Source organism: Opisthorchis viverrini, assembly GCF_000715545.1.
Source record: "Opisthorchis viverrini unplaced genomic scaffold opera_v5_142, whole genome shotgun sequence".
Classification (NCBI taxonomy): Eukaryota; Metazoa; Platyhelminthes; class Trematoda; order Opisthorchiida; family Opisthorchiidae; genus Opisthorchis; species Opisthorchis viverrini.
Window position 1 is genome coordinate 803,804 of NW_008751797.1, and position 16,986 is coordinate 820,789.

At 45.3% G+C, this 16,986-nt stretch overlaps 3 protein-coding genes across 3 annotated transcripts in view; 2 read left to right on the forward strand and 1 right to left on the reverse strand.

The window, feature by feature from the left end:
- Window positions 1-797, reverse strand: part of T265_06652 (hypothetical protein) — a gene marked incomplete at both ends in the record, with an annotated part of 7,556 nt that extends 6,759 nt beyond the window's left edge. The window contains 3 exons of the mRNA XM_009171972.1: window positions 273-482; window positions 531-631; window positions 697-797. Of these exons, the coding sequence (XP_009170236.1) occupies window positions 273-482; window positions 531-631; window positions 697-797 (412 nt within the window). The remainder of the gene's footprint in view (window positions 1-272; window positions 483-530; window positions 632-696) is intronic.
- The window catches only part of T265_06653 (hypothetical protein), a gene marked incomplete at both ends in the record, with an annotated part of 21,903 nt that extends 13,003 nt beyond the window's left edge, over window positions 1-8,900 (forward strand). The window contains 4 exons of the mRNA XM_009171973.1: window positions 4,912-4,959; window positions 4,993-5,064; window positions 5,109-5,242; window positions 8,446-8,900. Coding sequence (XP_009170237.1) covers window positions 4,912-4,959; window positions 4,993-5,064; window positions 5,109-5,242; window positions 8,446-8,638 — 447 coding nt within the window. The remainder of the gene's footprint in view (window positions 1-4,911; window positions 4,960-4,992; window positions 5,065-5,108; window positions 5,243-8,445) is intronic.
- A 172-nt stretch (window positions 8,901-9,072) lies between these two features.
- T265_06654 (hypothetical protein) lies at window positions 9,073-11,025 on the forward strand (the record flags this gene model as incomplete). The annotated part of the gene is made up of 2 exons (XM_009171974.1): window positions 9,073-9,095; window positions 10,833-11,025. The coding sequence occupies 2 exons, from the start codon at window positions 9,073-9,075 to the stop codon at window positions 11,023-11,025; spliced, it is 216 nt and encodes a 71-aa protein (XP_009170238.1).
- Window positions 11,026-16,986: the final 5,961 nt, after the last annotated feature.

A 16,986-nucleotide genomic window follows, 5' to 3' on the forward strand; every position in this document is an offset into this window, starting at 1 on the left:
TGAGCTGTACTGGAAGGTGGCTGCATGCTTTATCCCTATTCTCGTACCAGATAGATCAATGAGTAGGGCTCTGGCTGACAATCTTCTGAACGACTATGTTGAGAGCTTGAACGAGTTTGGCAATTTTGTCCCCCTAGAATTTGGGTTACCCGAGCTGCCTCACACCTAGCACCACCGCCTTGTAGCCAAGTTTTTTTAACTGTCAATCTATTTATCAGCTATAAGCTGTGTGTCATAGGCACATTTGTTTCAGCTGCTGCAGTTTCGGTCACCGGAAGACGGAGAGTAAAACATATAACCAAGCCTTGGAGACGAAAGCATGTCCAATTTGTTCGGAAATTGGGTAGCTACGCATTGGGGCGATAGCTTTGATGCATGAGCGCCACTGACTGCATGATTGGGCCGTTTCCGCCAGTGTCGTTCGCCATTGGTGATTGGAGCCTCGGAGTCCCCATCCAGGGAGGCGGCAATTACCCACCCGACTAAGTTTACTGGTTAGTGTTTTCGTACTTCGTTGCAAGATCACACACTGTCCACCTCTGTCGCTTCCGCTCTACTGGGCTGGACGAAAAGAGCTCTGCGAGGAAGACGGTCTTCTGGCATGCGAAGTACATGTCCCAGCCAGCGCAGCCTATGAAGCGTGAGTAATTCATCTATCGCAGGAGAGTTCCTCCTTCCTAAGACCATCTGGCCTACCTCAGCATTACTGATGCGATGTCCCCACCAGCTCTGACCAATGCTTCGGAGACACCAATGATCAAAACATCTTCCGTATATCTTCTGCGCGTAGGGGCCATGTATTTATCCACAAAGCAGTATAGATTGCACCATCGCAGTGTAAACCCTTCCCTTGATAGACAAGCTCACGCCACGTCAGCGCCAAAGGTTGGCAAAAGCTGCCCTGGCCTTTCCGATTCGAGAAGTAATCTCATCTCCAGTCAGTCCACCAGAACTTGTACAGTTGTCCAGGTAAACAAATTCATCTACCACGTCGATTGGCTTACCTGCAAGCATGAGGCGTGGGTTTGATCCCACCCAGCCTTGTAGCAGCACTTTACATGGCAGGTGTGAAGCGCACGCCAAACTGTGCGGCAGAGTTATTTAGGTTATTTAAAGCCGTTTGTATTTTGGAAGGATTTGAACCAAGGAGAGCAATGTCGCCTGCATGCTCAATGTCTGCGAGGGAACGTCCCGGGAGAATTTTGACCCCGAGGTTCGGAGGGCAAGCAGAGGAATTTCAAGAAGCATATCAATAACAAAGTTGAAGAGGGAAGGGGAAAGGGGACAGCCTTGTCTTACACCACTGGGCGTGGTGAACTCACGAGGAAGCATGCCGTATGCCGCGTCCACAGATGTTCGCATACACTGCCTTTATAAGGGATATAAATATGAAAGGGACGACTTTGATCGCCAGACACTGCCAAACGTACTGAAGATCGACAGAATCAAAAGCAGCTTTCAAATCCAGAAAAGTTACCAACGTGGGACGTCTGAAGTAGTGGCGTTGTTCAAGGACTTGTCTCGAGGTGAAGATATGGTCTATGCATCCTCGACCAGGAAGAAACCCAGCTTGATTCTGACGAATCCGTCTCTCCAGGTAATCCACCAACTTGCGCAAAATAATCCCAGAGAGCACTTTAGATGCAACGGATACCAGGCTAATACCACCATGGTTTTCACATGACGTTCTCGCTCCCTTTTTGAAAAGTGGGATGACGGTCGAGGACCTCCAATTGGCTGGTATTCTGTGTTCGTTCCAAATCTTCTGCAGTATGGTTGTCAGACTGTTCGCCAGGACCTCGCCACTTTCTTTGAAAAGCACGGGATGTAGAATATCCGGGCCAGGTGCTTTGTCGCACTTCAGGATTGAAATCTCACGCTGGATTTCGGTTGCTGATGGTTGGTCGGTGTCACTGTTCCACCCGGGCCCGCTTGGTTCTTCCAGTGGTTGCGTTGAAGGAAACCAGGTGAACTGTTCTTGGAAGTGCTCAGCCCACCGCTTAAGAAGGCGATTGAGGGAGTGAATTAACGTTCCCTCTCTCGCATATTGTCGCACTGCCACCTGCATTCTTTTGACCCGTCGATTGGATCAGTTTAAACAGAGCGCGGCTGTTGCCTGCAGCAAAAGCCTTCTCCATCTTCCAGGCTTTCGGAATCCACCAGCGTTCTCTCTTATTCTTCAAGCTCCTGATTATCCGGTGTTTGAGGGATCCGCGTGCCCCATCACGGTCCTTAGTTGCTGGTATGGCCTTTCTGGCAGCAATAAGATCTGATGATCTTTAAGATATCCAGTGTTCATTGGGTCGAGTCGGATGGGCTGGACAAACAGTTTTGAACGCTGACAGCATTGCTTCTCTAACTCACCTCCATTCATCCTCCAAGCAATCTTCGTCGTCCATGTGACTGCGTTTTCAGTAGCTTTCTAGCCAGATCAGCTCGATACTCTTCAGCCACTGAAACTTATCGAAGTTGATGAACAGAGCTGCTCTGTTTCGGCACACATAGCGCTGGCGGTATGCGAAGCGCTACGTGGGCCCGCGCGATGGCGTGATCAGAGTCAAGTTGCGTACCACAGAAGGAACGACAGTCCTTAACTGAGGCTCTCCATTGGTAACTGATAGCCATATGGTCCAACTGAGTCTAGGACTGTCTTTCGGTAGATAGCCTCCAAGTAACTCGGTGTGTGCGTTTTTGTTGGAAGTTCGTACTAGCCACGAACAGACGGTGATCTACACACAACTGAAGAAGCCACTCCCCATTACCCGTACGTTCAGCATCGACTCCAAGTCGACAACCTAACTGTGCTTCCGTACTTAGTCGTCCAACTTGGGCATTCATATCACCTGCCAGTATTACTACATCCGTCCTTGCTGACCGAAGCAGTCGTAGCAGATCGTGATAGAACTAGTCCTTTTCAGTCTCAGAACTGCTATCTGTTGGGGCGTATGCTGATACGACAAAGGAACATTGTTTACCGCAATCATACCGCAGAGGACAAAACGACTTTATCTCCAGACCGCCTCGTAATATGAGTACTCGCCGTTCAGGTTCGGTGGCTTCCAGCGATTGTGTTGAATGGACCGATTGAATTCTTCGTTACCATTCAGCCCATTGATAAAGACGGCGGTTCTGCTACCGAATCACTGCTACATCTACGGGATTCGTTTCGCTGACATGTTTTCCTCTGGCCGGTTGATCGAATCAGCTAAAATAGGACACAGCTGCTGCCTTCAGTGAAAACCATCTCCTGGGCCATCTCAATCAATCAGCGTTCTCTGTCATTCTTCAGGTTTTTGCCTATCCGACATTTGAGGCATCTATTGTTTCTTCCTGATCGTTAACTGCTGTTTTGGCTTTTGTACTAGCAATATTATCTGGTAGTCTTGACAAGATCCAATGTTCTTTCAGTCGAATCAAATGACTGGCAGACCGTACTAAAAGATCAGTTGATTATCCTCATTCATTTTCTTCCACTCGTCCTCCAACCCATATTCGTGATCGCCTGACCATGCTTTCCAGGCAAATGAGTTGGATGTTGTTGAGCTAATGAAACCAGGTGCAGTTAATGTACGGGATTATTCTGTTTCGGTTTGCGTAATCTTAACGTGAAACGGAGTGATAACCGAGCCCGCACAATGAAACGACCGGAGTCAGGTTGCGTAAGCCAGAAGAATGGTGGTCCTTAATCGAGGCTCTCCTTCGGCATTTGGCAACCAAATGGGTCAAGACTAGCTTGTCGTTGGTGGCCTACAGGTAACTCGATGCGAGTACTTGCGCAGAAACTTCATGCTGCCCAGAAGCAAACTGTGTTCAACACAAGTGAGGAAATCACCCTCCATTATCTATACGTTGGGCGTCCACTCTGATCCTATCACTTGACCCTGCTTCTTCTGGGCCTAATCGTTCAACTTTCACCTTCATAGCATTCACTAGGATGATTGTATCCTTTATTCTTGCTGTCCGGGGACATTCGTGGCCGATCTCCGTAAAACCCATCTTTCTCAGGTGACGTGCGTGTGTGCTGGTGAGCGAAAAGCTGTACCGGCAACTACTACTTCCCGGCCACTTAGACCCGAGGAAGAGAATTTGTTCGAGTTATTCCACCTTGAACCTGTTAAAGCCCGACAGGTACTTTAAGGGTGGATTTCAACTCAACAGTCTGACTGGCTTGATTTCATGGAATTGGCCCAGCCATGGTTGCCTCATTTCTGTTGCTCCTGCGCATATGGTATGCGTTTGTAGCTGCGTCAGGCTCGTGGCAGGTTTTAATCGTATTTCGACCTTATTGGATGATTCGCTGGCTCTCGTGGTCAAACTTCGGCAGTCGGAGTGTGCGGTTGTAAGAGCTGGCCTTTTGTAACCCACCTTACACGAGAGAAGGCAGCATAGTCGCTTCCATCAATGTAGGCATGCTGTCCGCCTAGAAGAAACAGCATACGCTTTCACATTCCTATGGCATAGAAGAGTACATCAAGGAATCAGCTTTTGGTTGAAATGTCCTACCAGAGTACTAGGTGTCCTGTAAGCCAAATGACGAATCACACTTGTTAAAACCGAGTTTATGTCTTTCCACACCACTTCGTCCAACGCATTCGTTTTTTTAGTTACTGAGCTGGATGTTTGCAACCAAAACGAGTATTTTAACAAACATGCACTTTCGCCTAGTTTGCTACTAGCCTCCACGAAAGTGATCATCACGTTATCCCGGTTGGTAATCCACCATCTGTCTGCAGCGTTTAGTCACTCAAGTCGGTGGACTGTAAAGACATTCTAGCTTATGTTTACATGTGTGCGATGTTGTTATACTCCTGGTCTTCAATTCCATAAATTTCTGTCCTCATCGCTTATCTCGTGCATTCCTATGTCGCATCCGTTATTCCAGTTAACTTGACTGAAGTGCAAGCGCAACAGATCTTTGACGAATTTTTTGAAGAAGTTTTCGTCGAATGTGAAGAAAAGGTAAGTATTGATCACTAGTTTTACTCCCTCTAGTACGGAGAAATTGAGGAAATGAACGTATGTGACAATCTGGGTGATCATCTCGTTGGTAACGTTTACATAAAGGTAAGTCGCTCAGTTTGATCTTTATGTGTAATATTTAACCCTAGTTCCGTAGAGAGGAGGATGCTGAAAAAGCAGTGCAGGATTTGAATCTACGCTGGTTCGGGGGTCGACCGGTTCACGCTGAACTTTCTCCTGTCACTGATTTCCGCGAAGCCTGTTGTCGACAGTATGAACTTGGGTGAGCAATTCTCTAAATACTGTTGTTGTTGTTGTCGTTGTTGTTGCTATTTTTGAATGCACGAGTCTTCTGAAGTTCTTTTAGTCACAGAGTGACGTATGCCTGTGCGAGACATTTACCCTTGATTTCTTCATGGTCTGATAGGTTCCCTTGGACTGTTTCTGTGGGTAATCACCTAGGCTTTGAAAACCAGCCATAGTAGCTAATTTATTGCGTGTTGTCCTGCGGATTACCGACCCTGGTCGGATGACTGAATGGTTGCATGCTAACTGGTACGATTTCATCCGGGAATGTGACCTCCGTGCACCTGGCTGTTTATACTCGATGTTCACTCAGTATCTCGATCCAGTTCAGTTTATTGCCTGTTTGTGCTTCCGGCTGCGTCTCCTATAATTATAATCATCCGTTCTGGATGGAACACGATCAGATACAACCAGCTCTCAAAACTTTTGGCCGATCTCCAAAGGGTAGATCACACAGATGTATTCAAACCCCATCTCTTCAATAAAAGAGAAATGGCAGTGAACTTTACGGCGACTTTTTCGTATTCAGTTTACTCTATGTTGTACCTTCGAATGACCAGCCTGTAACCTGTTTCAATGCACTGGCCGTTTCTCTCCAGCAACACTGTTACAAAGCGAGATTAGCAGCTGACCGGGAAGAACTTCCGTTTCCCCCGGCTGTCACTTTTGATGACCAAGCAATAGTTGGATTCTTTTGTGTAAAGTAAACCAGTTTCACTTTAATTCTAGGCAATAGCCATCGGGTGAATCATTAAGTTTTCGTCAAACAGCACTTTAAAATCATGTATCTTACCACAGACTTTGTGTAAATTCATTAGTGCCCATCCTCAGAGGCCTTCCGGTCATATTAATTCCTCAAAAGAGACCGATCTCCCGGAGGAGTCATTAGCCACGAGAAGAAACTAGCATGACCAAGCAATAGTTGGATTCTTTTGTGTAAAGTAAACCAGTTTCACTTTAATTCTAGGCAATAGCCATCGGGTGAATCATTAAGTTTTCGTCAAACAGCACTTTAAAATCATGTATCTTACCACAGACTTTGTGTAAATTCATTAGTGCCCATCCTCAGAGGCCTTCCGGTCATATTAATTCCTCAAAAGAGACCGATCTCCCGGAGGAGTCATTAGCCACGAGAAGAAACTAGCCCTTGGAGGAGACGAGAATGCCCCCCCCCCTTTGTGGTACCGCTTTCCATGGAATAGCTTTATTCTCTGCCTAATACCTTCCCTTGTTATCTCTATGATTCTCCCAAACGGTACGAATGTAAGTCTTACCTGTGCAGAACATGTTCGGGAGATGTATATCGACGCAACTATGATGAATTGGGATTGTACCGACTGCTAACTTCGAATGTTTAGAGGCGATTCACAGATTAGCTGCTTCTGTTCAGGATTCAGTATTGTTTTAACTAATTCACCCCAGTTTGTTTTATGTTGGCTATCGCATACATGCACTTCAAATGGACGCTTGAACTGGACCCTTTCAAACGTCCCCTAAAGGATTCACAAAGTATCATCTGCTCGGAGCCTTCATTTTTGGCTTAGAGATAGTAATATCCTTCTCGATTGCACTTCCTGCATGTATACAACCGTTCTTTCACGAGTTACTTCCAAAAACAATCTGACATCTGTAGTAACCATCCGGTGGTCATACATATTTGTTACTCGGTACTGTGTAGTGGCACACATCACGGATTTAGACGAACTTTACTCCTGACAGACGAGCTAGTGTCTGTGATTTCAGAGATCGACAGAACTCGTCTTGATATCACGGTTCGAGAAATGGCCTTCTTTCATCAACCTCCCAGGGCAACTACACCCGCCTAAGTAGACTAATTTGTTAGCCACATCCCAGTTTCTGCACCCTTTTATACTTCATGAGGTATCTGGCCGAATTGAATCACATACGCTATGATTATGAGATCATGCAGTTATGCAGTTGGAGAGTTCTTGCGTAACGCTTGTACACACATATTACTATTCCAGTGTGAACATTTTATACAGCGTTCTGTCACTTTTAGAGGATGCACACTTTTTGTGCTATTTCAGGATGATGCTAATGGCCATTACAGGTTTTTGATTTTGGCCGCCGTGGAATACTAGCCTTCTACTGTTTCTGAACATAACTTTTTCTGTTATTTAGGCGAAAAGCATAAGATTACGTTAGTGGTAATCGTTCAGCTGTAACACTTTTCCGATGCACGAGAACTGGGACACTACCAGGTTGCCCAAGCCTAGACGGGGGAAGTCGAGAGGCAGAGGTCGGTTTCGAACCGCGGACCTTCCGGTCAGTAAATCCGCTCTCTAACCACCTGAGCCATCTCGCCCCTTAAGTCAGTGGTGTCAAACAAAACGTACAGGTAAACCGCAAGCATGACTTGTGTGTTGCTACTGCATTTAGCCATATCGACCACTTTCAGCAAATTTTTGTAGTACTCCCCTTGCCTGACATCAGACCTGTAACGACTGCGATGCGATCATGTAGCTCTCCTGGCTATTCTCTTCTTTATAGTGCAACTAACTCTATAGTCCAGTCAGATTAGCTTTGCCTTTTCGAGATCGTATTAGGGATAGCTCTGCGTAACCTGTTTCTCTCCATTCATATTTGCTTGATAGTAGAGGTTTTGTTTGTGATAGAAGTAAATTTCTCAGAAATTTGAACAGGCACTAACTGCACTGCGAACAATAGCAAATTATATTATGGACTGTTATGACGTAACTTCTAGTCAGGTATTCCACAGTGTGTGCTCGTTCTGTTCAAAACAACCCGACACTACTTTACCAACTCCAAGCTCTTGAAGCAGCCTGTTTTCTTACTCATTAATACGATGATCTTAGTGGATATTCCCTCGGTTAATGACTACTGCTACATACCTGTTAGTTTCACGCACAATATCTGGTGTACCACCAAAGATGACGCCTTGTTTAAATTTGCTTACATCTGCGTCGGTCCGGTTGCACACTAACCTTATTTCTCTTACCTAACTGCTTGGAAGAAGTCGCGAAGTTTGTAGGAATTTTCTCATTCTGGTTCTTAAAGTCCATACAAACTTCGTACTATTTGTCTGCTCACAATGCACTTCCCTGTCCAAGTGTGCACGTTACTTCTTGTCCACACCGACTGGTATATGCAGTGATATTGCACCCGTTCACCTTAATCTCAATTCTTCCATTTTTCCAGTGAGTGTACCCGGGGAGGATTTTGCAACTTCATGCATTTGAAGCCTATTTCCCGCGAACTTTGCCGTAAACTTTACAATCGAAGCAAGAAGCGTTACGGCCGAAAACGACGGTCACGGTCTCGCTCCCGTTCACGCTCACGTGATCGGCGTCGTTATTCTCGATCCCCGGGCGGTCGTTCTTCGCGCCGATGAGGCGGCACGATGTACACATGGCTGCAAATATGACAACTCACCTCATTCGTTCGTGCTTAATTTCGCCAATTAAAAACATTTTTCACCCTGTTTCATACAAACACTGCCGCGTCTCCCTTGCCTTTTGTTACTGTGGTATCGTTGGGCCAGTCGTGTGCTTTCCAGTATTTCTGTGACCTTAGCCTCATGGATCGCCAACTGATAGGAAGTATTTTTCCGATTGCCAGCTGTTAGTCACTCTCACCACATCCAACATCAATACGAATCTTATTCTTCATCTTCTTCATCAAAAATACCATATCACATGATGGGACCTGAGAGGTGTGGCAAATCCTGATGCGTCCAAAACACTCAATAGAGAGATCGGTGAATAGTCCGTGTGTGATCGGATTCGCGACCACCTTGTGCTCAGAGGATGGGTTACTGTAGTTGCGATGAACTATCAGTTATCTGCCAAGTTAGAGATGGCTGGAAATGGTATAGGTCTTAAGACACAAGTTCTTGAGTGTAAGGTTCATACATGACTTATTAACTTTATCTAATTTATGCTCTCATCGTAGCCATGGCTGCTACATAAAAAGGTACTATTTGGCATGGCTTGTAGCTAAGTTTGTTGACTTACAAGATGGATTCCGTCAGCTTGGTTTCTCTTAGTTGTCTGCAGTAACTGATAAGTGAACCTGGACGCGTAGCTCCTCTTTGTTCACTTCATTNAGAGCGGTGGGCAGACTGCCGACGTCACTACCCATCACCCATTATGAATTGCAACTCTCGAACCGAGCGTGACTCGTTCGACTTGAAGCTAGAAAGGTTCCTTAGAACTGGAAGTTGTCCTGATATGGTAGAGCGTAGTTGGGGCTATTTGCGTCTATTACTTCTGTTCTGCGAATGATGACTTATTTGAAAGGGCGGCAAAACGGGAAATCGTGGTCTTGTCCTATGTGAACCGTAGAATAACTTCTCGTTTGCCTAGTGACAGCCTGACGATTATTAGTATCTGTCTTAGTCTAGCGAGGATCCGGTTGTTTTTGCCCGGGGGCCGACAATTGATTGATTGCAGATTTGACTCGCCGACTATTAGACATGTCATCCCCTGAGTAATCCGTCTCACAGACTCGTCCTCTTGTGAACCTTTTATCTGACATCGGAAACCTGATTATCCGGTCATTATCTGAATGCCAACCAACAGCGTTTTATCTATTAATGAGTGCAGCTGGTGCTTTGCTACTTTGAAGCTATGAAATTTCATCTTTTGTTTTCTTGTTCAGGTCATTGTGGTGAACTTCTGAAGTTCTCTTGACCTACTCACTTTCAACGCCGTTCAATGTAATCTACTTCAACTTGCTCTCTGGTTGTTTAAGAACAACAATCCAGCTGACAGTTTTTTGCTAGGGTTATCTTGTCTTGACCATAACTGAGCACGCTGTCGACTGCTTGTTGAGGTGACCTGTGGTACGGAAAATGACAACACTACAGCGTTTACTTACAACAGACTAGGTGACCTGTGGTACGGAAAATGACAACATCACTGCAGCGTTTACTTACAACAGACTACTATATAGGGTTGACCTCACCAATAATGGCCACGGACCGATATCTTAGCTTGCTTTGGGCCTTGGTGTCGTGTTGTGGCCAGAAGGGCGAATCTTATTGGTTGTGATTTGCGGGTACTGACTTGATAAGGCGGTGCTTGGAGTGGGGCGAACAGTTCTCGAAAAGTAAGGTACAAGGTTCCCGGTCGACGTCAAAAAGACAGCTTGTGACTTATTAATGACGTTTTGCGGAGCACACCTCCCATTTTCAAATGAATGCTGCTCTACCGTACCTTTCCGGGAATCATTGGTTACTGCTCAGCCAAATCAGGAGTAACGCCCAGTCTACTCCCACGTTCAACTACAGAATTGTCATTTCTGGCTTCCGCGTTTAGTTGTCTGAACCTTCATATCCAGTGTTGGCGTTTTTGTGCCTACTCTGTGTTTATTCTTTGTTCCACCACCCAAGGATGTGCAGTGCGTGTGTTGATTGAAACTGGTCATCCTAACTCTTGAGTGGTCGTGTCCGACACTAACTCTCTGGTCACCGATTGAAAGCTACTGTGTACAAACACAGTCCAAATTCTCAGTTTGGGTCCTGCAGCTATGTGATAGCAATGTGCTTCAAACTTCTATTCTGTCCTCGTCTTCTTCCAATCTAGCGAGTGTCCGCGTGGGAGACTTTGCAATTTCATGCATCCGAAAACCGTACATCCCTCGCTCTGTCGGAAGCTCTTCAAACGGAGCATGAAACTAGCTGAACGCAGACGCAGGTACAGCTCTCGCTCTTCTTCCACCTCCTCTCATGCTCGTAAACGTCCTCGTTCACCAGACGGACGGTCTACACGGCGATAACCCGATTAAATTGCTCACTCCCCGATATTTTCCTGCCCTTGCATTTGTACAGTTCAGTTAACGCTCCTGTTGGTTCACTTTCCACCTAGGTTGTTTCACAATATGGTTTTGATGAAAATCCCTCCGTTTTCCCTTTTTAATGCATGGCGTTTCAGGAAGTTGCACTGTAGTCCAGGTCTTCAGTAAACACCTTTCACCAACTGTCGATTGGTGTTTTATTTCTTTTCAAGCTATGTTGACTACCCACAGGTACTTGATCGGATGAGCCAAATGATTAATTGGCACCTATTAAGCAGCGATGAATGTCTCTGTAGTGTCCTCACTGGTCAGTAAGATTACTCAACATACCTTCGAAATAAGGACTGCGCGAGCTAAACAAAAGGCTTAGATATCTCATTCACTGATTGAACTACGTAACGCGGATATACCCTAAGCACCTACGAAACCCACAATGTCTCCCACCTCCCAGAAAATGTTCATAGGCCGTTTCCTAGCGACGTACATGTGGAGATGTGTTGCACATTCTTACGGGATTCAGAATAAAAGTCCCAAAGCCGAGATATCCGCACATTCACACGACGTTTTCCCTTCGCTTGTGCGGCAGTGGGCTCAAATCTAGATAAGCAGGGTTCATGAAACCTCAAAAGACGAGCACAGCGCTTCGGAAAATTTCACAATATTTCTAGTTACCGGGATTCTGAAGTACCCCTCCACGTTCGAGGTAACCAACGTCGCAGCACAAGCATACGTGACGGTGGTTATCGTGATGACCACAAGTGATCTAGGATCGGTCTTATTTATTCCTACTCATTTTTAATTGTGCTTTTTTGCCTCTAAATCACGATTAGATTCGATTGTGAGAATGAATTCTGCTCCTAAAATCAAAACCTGGGGGACTTAGTTTTCCAAACTCAGCGAACGGAATACCAGTCAGCTAATTTTCTGTTTAATGAAATGATCATTGCAACGGTCTCCGCTGCGCAGTATCTCAGTGCTGGATAGGTTTATCCTTTCAATTTGCTGTAGATGTAGAATGTACGCATTTTGAGATAATCCAATTCAACATATCAGTCGGCTTCTTGACCGACATTCTTTCTTTGGGAAAGCCTCATTCTCCGGGTCAGTTACGTCAAATTCGTCTATCGTATGGGCGGCATTACTCCGTTGGCTGATGGCCATCAGTGCAGTTGAAATTCTGAGGTGAGTCATTAAAGCTCGTTTGCGCCTGCCTCGAAAAGTTCATTCATCAGTGCGAACTCACATTCAGTAGTAAATTAAAATACATTTGCGAACCCCCTCCGTTGTCCTACCATGCTAATGAAGGAAAATGCCTGGAACCATAGGCAAGCCGCTGCGCTAAAATGTGTTCTGTTGGGAAGGTTCTCAGTCTAAAATGAGACCCTGTCTTGTGCTTCACTGGGTCTACTCTAGAAACGTAAAATGTGAGAGCGCTGCCTCAATATGTTCAAGACCGTTGCTTGCAATATGATTTTGGTAAACTGGTCTTGATGTCAATGGGGAATCAGGTGACGTTTCAGTTGGACAACATTTTTATGAAAAATCTTGTGGTGATCTCTCAACTTACACAACACTGCGTGCAAACGACAAGTATATTAACCGGAATACACAAAGAGAACTGAACATGTGATTAACAAACCAAGAAACAAGCTTGGATTCAGAGCAACATAGGTCACCAGGTGGGACTCAGAGAAGTCAAGGACAGAAGTCACCCCAACATCCACCAGTGGACGAGAGTAGGGGAGGCCAAACTCAAAGGTCGCATGGCCAATCAGGAAAGAGGACAACGGAATTTCCTGACCGAACAATCAGTCGCGATCGAGAATCAGCCCCCGACCAACTGCATGTATATCAACACACACATACACACCACTACTCAACGCATAACCACTGACCCATCGCTACGTTCCACTCCACCTCTTACAACGTGCTAGTCATGAAACGTTTGAAATCAAATTGCCCGGCTCAGCGGACAAACAAGTGGTAAGTAGATACAGTTCTCAGGATCATGCGCGAACCAATCACTTATTGGGAGAACAGTTGCTATGGCTGGGTATTAACACCATTCGCTTGCTTATGAATCAGGTCCTGATCAACGCATCACTCAGACCAAATTGGAACTTCAACTTAGCTGCGAAAGATCTTTCAGTTATCCATCATGCCAGTGCGGGAACTTCACCATGCCGAACGCAGACGGGGCCGGTCAGGACGATCTCTTCAGGAGCACGGAGGTTTTAAAGCCCGTCACAACCCATTGCTTCTACGTGAATTAAAATGACGCAATGGTAAGTCCAAGAGCACTGCATGAACAAAACCAGTGATCTGGTTACTAGACGGTTGCTGTATCAGACGAACTACGGAGAGCGCTTGCTCTCTGTCACAGAAAGGTGATTTGGCACCTTATAAAGGAATGTCGGCTGATGTTCGTGACACAATCAGTGGACGTCTCGTGTGACTTCCACAACATACTACACTTTGATTTCGTTTATATTCCCAAGGGGTTCGGTGTAGATTGTTTAATAGAGCTTGAAATGAAAAGTTTAAGTAAACCACCTGAGCCAGAAGGTGAGCATTGGGGTGAACTCAAAACACCTATATTCGTCTCATTCTTTAATTTCAAAAGAGAAATTGCAGAGCTGCTCTGTGTGCACGAAAACATTATGGCGATTTCTACCAACAAGACTGGAAATCTTCATTTGGTAAATTGAACCCGAACTTCAAGAGACCGACCCAAAATGTCCACTCTCAAGAGGCTTTCTGTGGAGGGTTTTCACTAAGGTCACCAAAAGTGAAGTACCAAAACAGTCTAATCGACCGTTTTAGACAGCCTTACAGGTGGTGTAAAAGCATTATCGCATTTGTGAACGTGGGGTGAGCAGCGATAATTACACAAGGACGTTGATTTTGTTGCACTGATGCGTCGTCGCCAGAAAGGTAGTTCACTTGAACAAAATGTCTTCCAATCAATTGAAAAATGTTTGAGACAGATAGAGACAGAGTCATTGCTTCAGAAGATCTTGGCAAATAATCGATAGTTTTTAATTGGAAGACGTTTCGCTTTTGATACAAAAGCTTCATCAGGTCACCAAGTTGGCCAGGTTTTAAGGCAGACGCAGAACCAATCAGTAAGAGTCTTCATATTGGCGCACCAAATCAGTGTTGAGTGGATTCTAAACACGGTTAACATAAGAGTAGCTTTTCAGAAGGGCAACACTCTGCGCCCTTCACTGGTGCAATTGAAGGATCGCCTCTCGGAAAACGTAACCAGGAATTGCCTACAAAATAAAGTGTAACGATTGGACTAAGGTCTACGTAGGACACCAAGGCCAGGGAACTTCACACCAGAATCGGTGAGCGTAGAAAAATAAACAGGCCGCCGAAAAATGCGGATGAATATCGAGCGTTACTGATAGACTCAGCAATTGCGAAATATGCACTGGACACGAGGCGAGGATAACGGTCCACGTCACGGAGACTGATAGCCGAGGCGGTAGAAATCGCCAAGCATCCCAGTGTTACCAGAATAGAAGGCGTGGAGCTGGCAAGCCTGTTGAGAACGGTTTTGGATCAGTCGAGCTGACACGTGTTGGTGTGCGTTTATCAGAAGGAGGAGTAGTCATCATCTGTGTTCCACCTCCCCTCTTCCCGACTAACTTATCGCAACATCCACAAGCCCACAAAGACCAACGAAATCTACCAGTGGCACCTTCCGAGAATCCTCAAATGAGGCCCCGTAAAGTGGAAGATTAAGGAGCCAAACCCGATCATAACTAGTATGAAACTCTCCTAACCCAGCAACGCAAGCATTTGGCAACCACACTAACCGAAAACAGCCGTCAGTTGACATTCAGCCCTGATCTGGTGCGCTAATATGAAGACGTCTTACTGATTGGTCCTCCGTCTGCGTTGAAACCTGGCCAACTCGGTGGCCTACTCACTTGGTCTGATGAAGCTTTCGTGTCAAAGCGAAACGCTGCCCAATTAAAAACTACCGATTTTTTCGCCAAGCCCTTCTGAGACGAAAACGTCATTCAGTTTGGTGTAATTAGCTAAGATGAATACAGTGCGACGCAGACTTCCTAAGTTTGAGAGTTATTTGCACATTTGAATGTGAAATTCACATAGAGGTTTTTATGATGTTCATGTACCGAATGCGGTCAAACGTGACCATAAGAAATGAATGTTTTATGCTTCTAAGCGGTTCATTAATCTATGCAGCAAATTCTAACTAGCTTGAAATCTCCACATACGTCACTCTCATATCGTTGGAAAACATTGTTCCAAAATTTCAGGTCTAGTTTGTGTGTACAGATGGCTACAACAAAGAAGCCTACTGTTAAGGAAAACAGTCAAACACAGTGGTGAAGTCTCTGGTTTCCCAATAGGTCTGGAACCAACGGACTCGTAGTCAGCTTCTGTTGATCGGTTGCAAAGAACTTTCTCGAAGTACACTCATCTACACACACCGATTTGGTTCTAGCGGGTAAGTCAGCCGAATTCCAGCTGAGTCACCCGCCCGTCGAATTCCTCAGTTCAATGTGCTTCACAAAGGCAGCCTCGTGTTTCAGTCAGTGTGATATTCTGGATATCGCTATGCATTGTATGGACGGAATGCATTGCTCATAAGGTTACTGAAAATTATTCGATAGCCCATGAAGGATTTCGCCCTTCTTGGAACTCATCAGGTAGGCCCAAGAACACCATAAATGAGAGATTCATCTGGGTTCCATGTGTGTCGCCCGTCAAAACCAAATCGATATGCAATGGAGTATATTTGTCGAAAATCACCCCTTAACTGGAGTGGTTGTCCTGGTTACCCAAAAGACACAGCGGGGGGTAAAAGGCATAATCTAAGTGTGGAGTGATGCGCTAATTCTCCTTTAGAGAGGTATGAACTGCTTTGCAAATTTTCTGGAGTTCGAGATTACAGTCGGGTTTATTGGTATTGTGCGACTACCAGCGTGGTGGATTCACCAGGTAATTTCTTCGGCAATTACTATGAAGCTCTCTCCCGTAAAACGGTTCCAGACTGTGGTTGTTTTGAAAGGCTTACCATAAGGCTAGTTCTCTTGGGTGCGGTCATCAGTGCATTTACTGGAGCGCAAGCTCACCACACTTAACAAGGTACATGAACGTTTTATCACTGCAATGTGGCTTGCTTATCATTAGTGTGGTTAGATTCTGATCCATCTGTGACCTCAGTAACCCCTCACAACAACATTATAAAGTACAATTGCAAACGTCCATGTTGATTGATTTGATAGCATGACATGAACCAAACTGTCAGTTTGTAGGAATTGTCGATCCAAGTACTAAATAAGGGAAGTCTCTCACGGTGATGAAGAGACTGCTGGGCTTTGAGGGAAGCACACTCACCGAGAAATGATTGCAAATGCAAATAGGATGCAGCGATTAAAACTTGAAAGCTCCTTGACGTGAAGCCCCTCATAATCCTTAGTGGTCACCATATTGAACAAACTATGACAGTTTAACTGAAATTAGCTCCCGGTAAAAAATGACCTGAATCATTTTTACATCACTTCTGGAACTGGCTACCCAACAAACACAAGTGCTTCATGGATTACGTTGTTTAACTCTCACATAAGAAGCAGTAGAGGATCTTCCTTTTCAATTATTTATTCTACCCGGCGTCCCCAAATGAAGCAAACAAGGATCCAGAGACTGAATTCGTTCATCAATTACAGTCCGCAGCAAACAAGTTGAATGAGGTGCCGGTCGTGTATCATGCTAAATTTGTTCAAAACGTAGTACCTTCGTTGTTCCCGATGTAGGTTTATGAAATTCAACGGTTGGCGCAAGCATTAAGTCAAAGTTATGTGCTGCAAACAGATTTTTATTATGTACAGTTTGGTGAGTACAGTGCGATCCGTTTCTGGGCATACCGATCGGACTGAACGATGGAAACTATGGCTCTGGGGTATC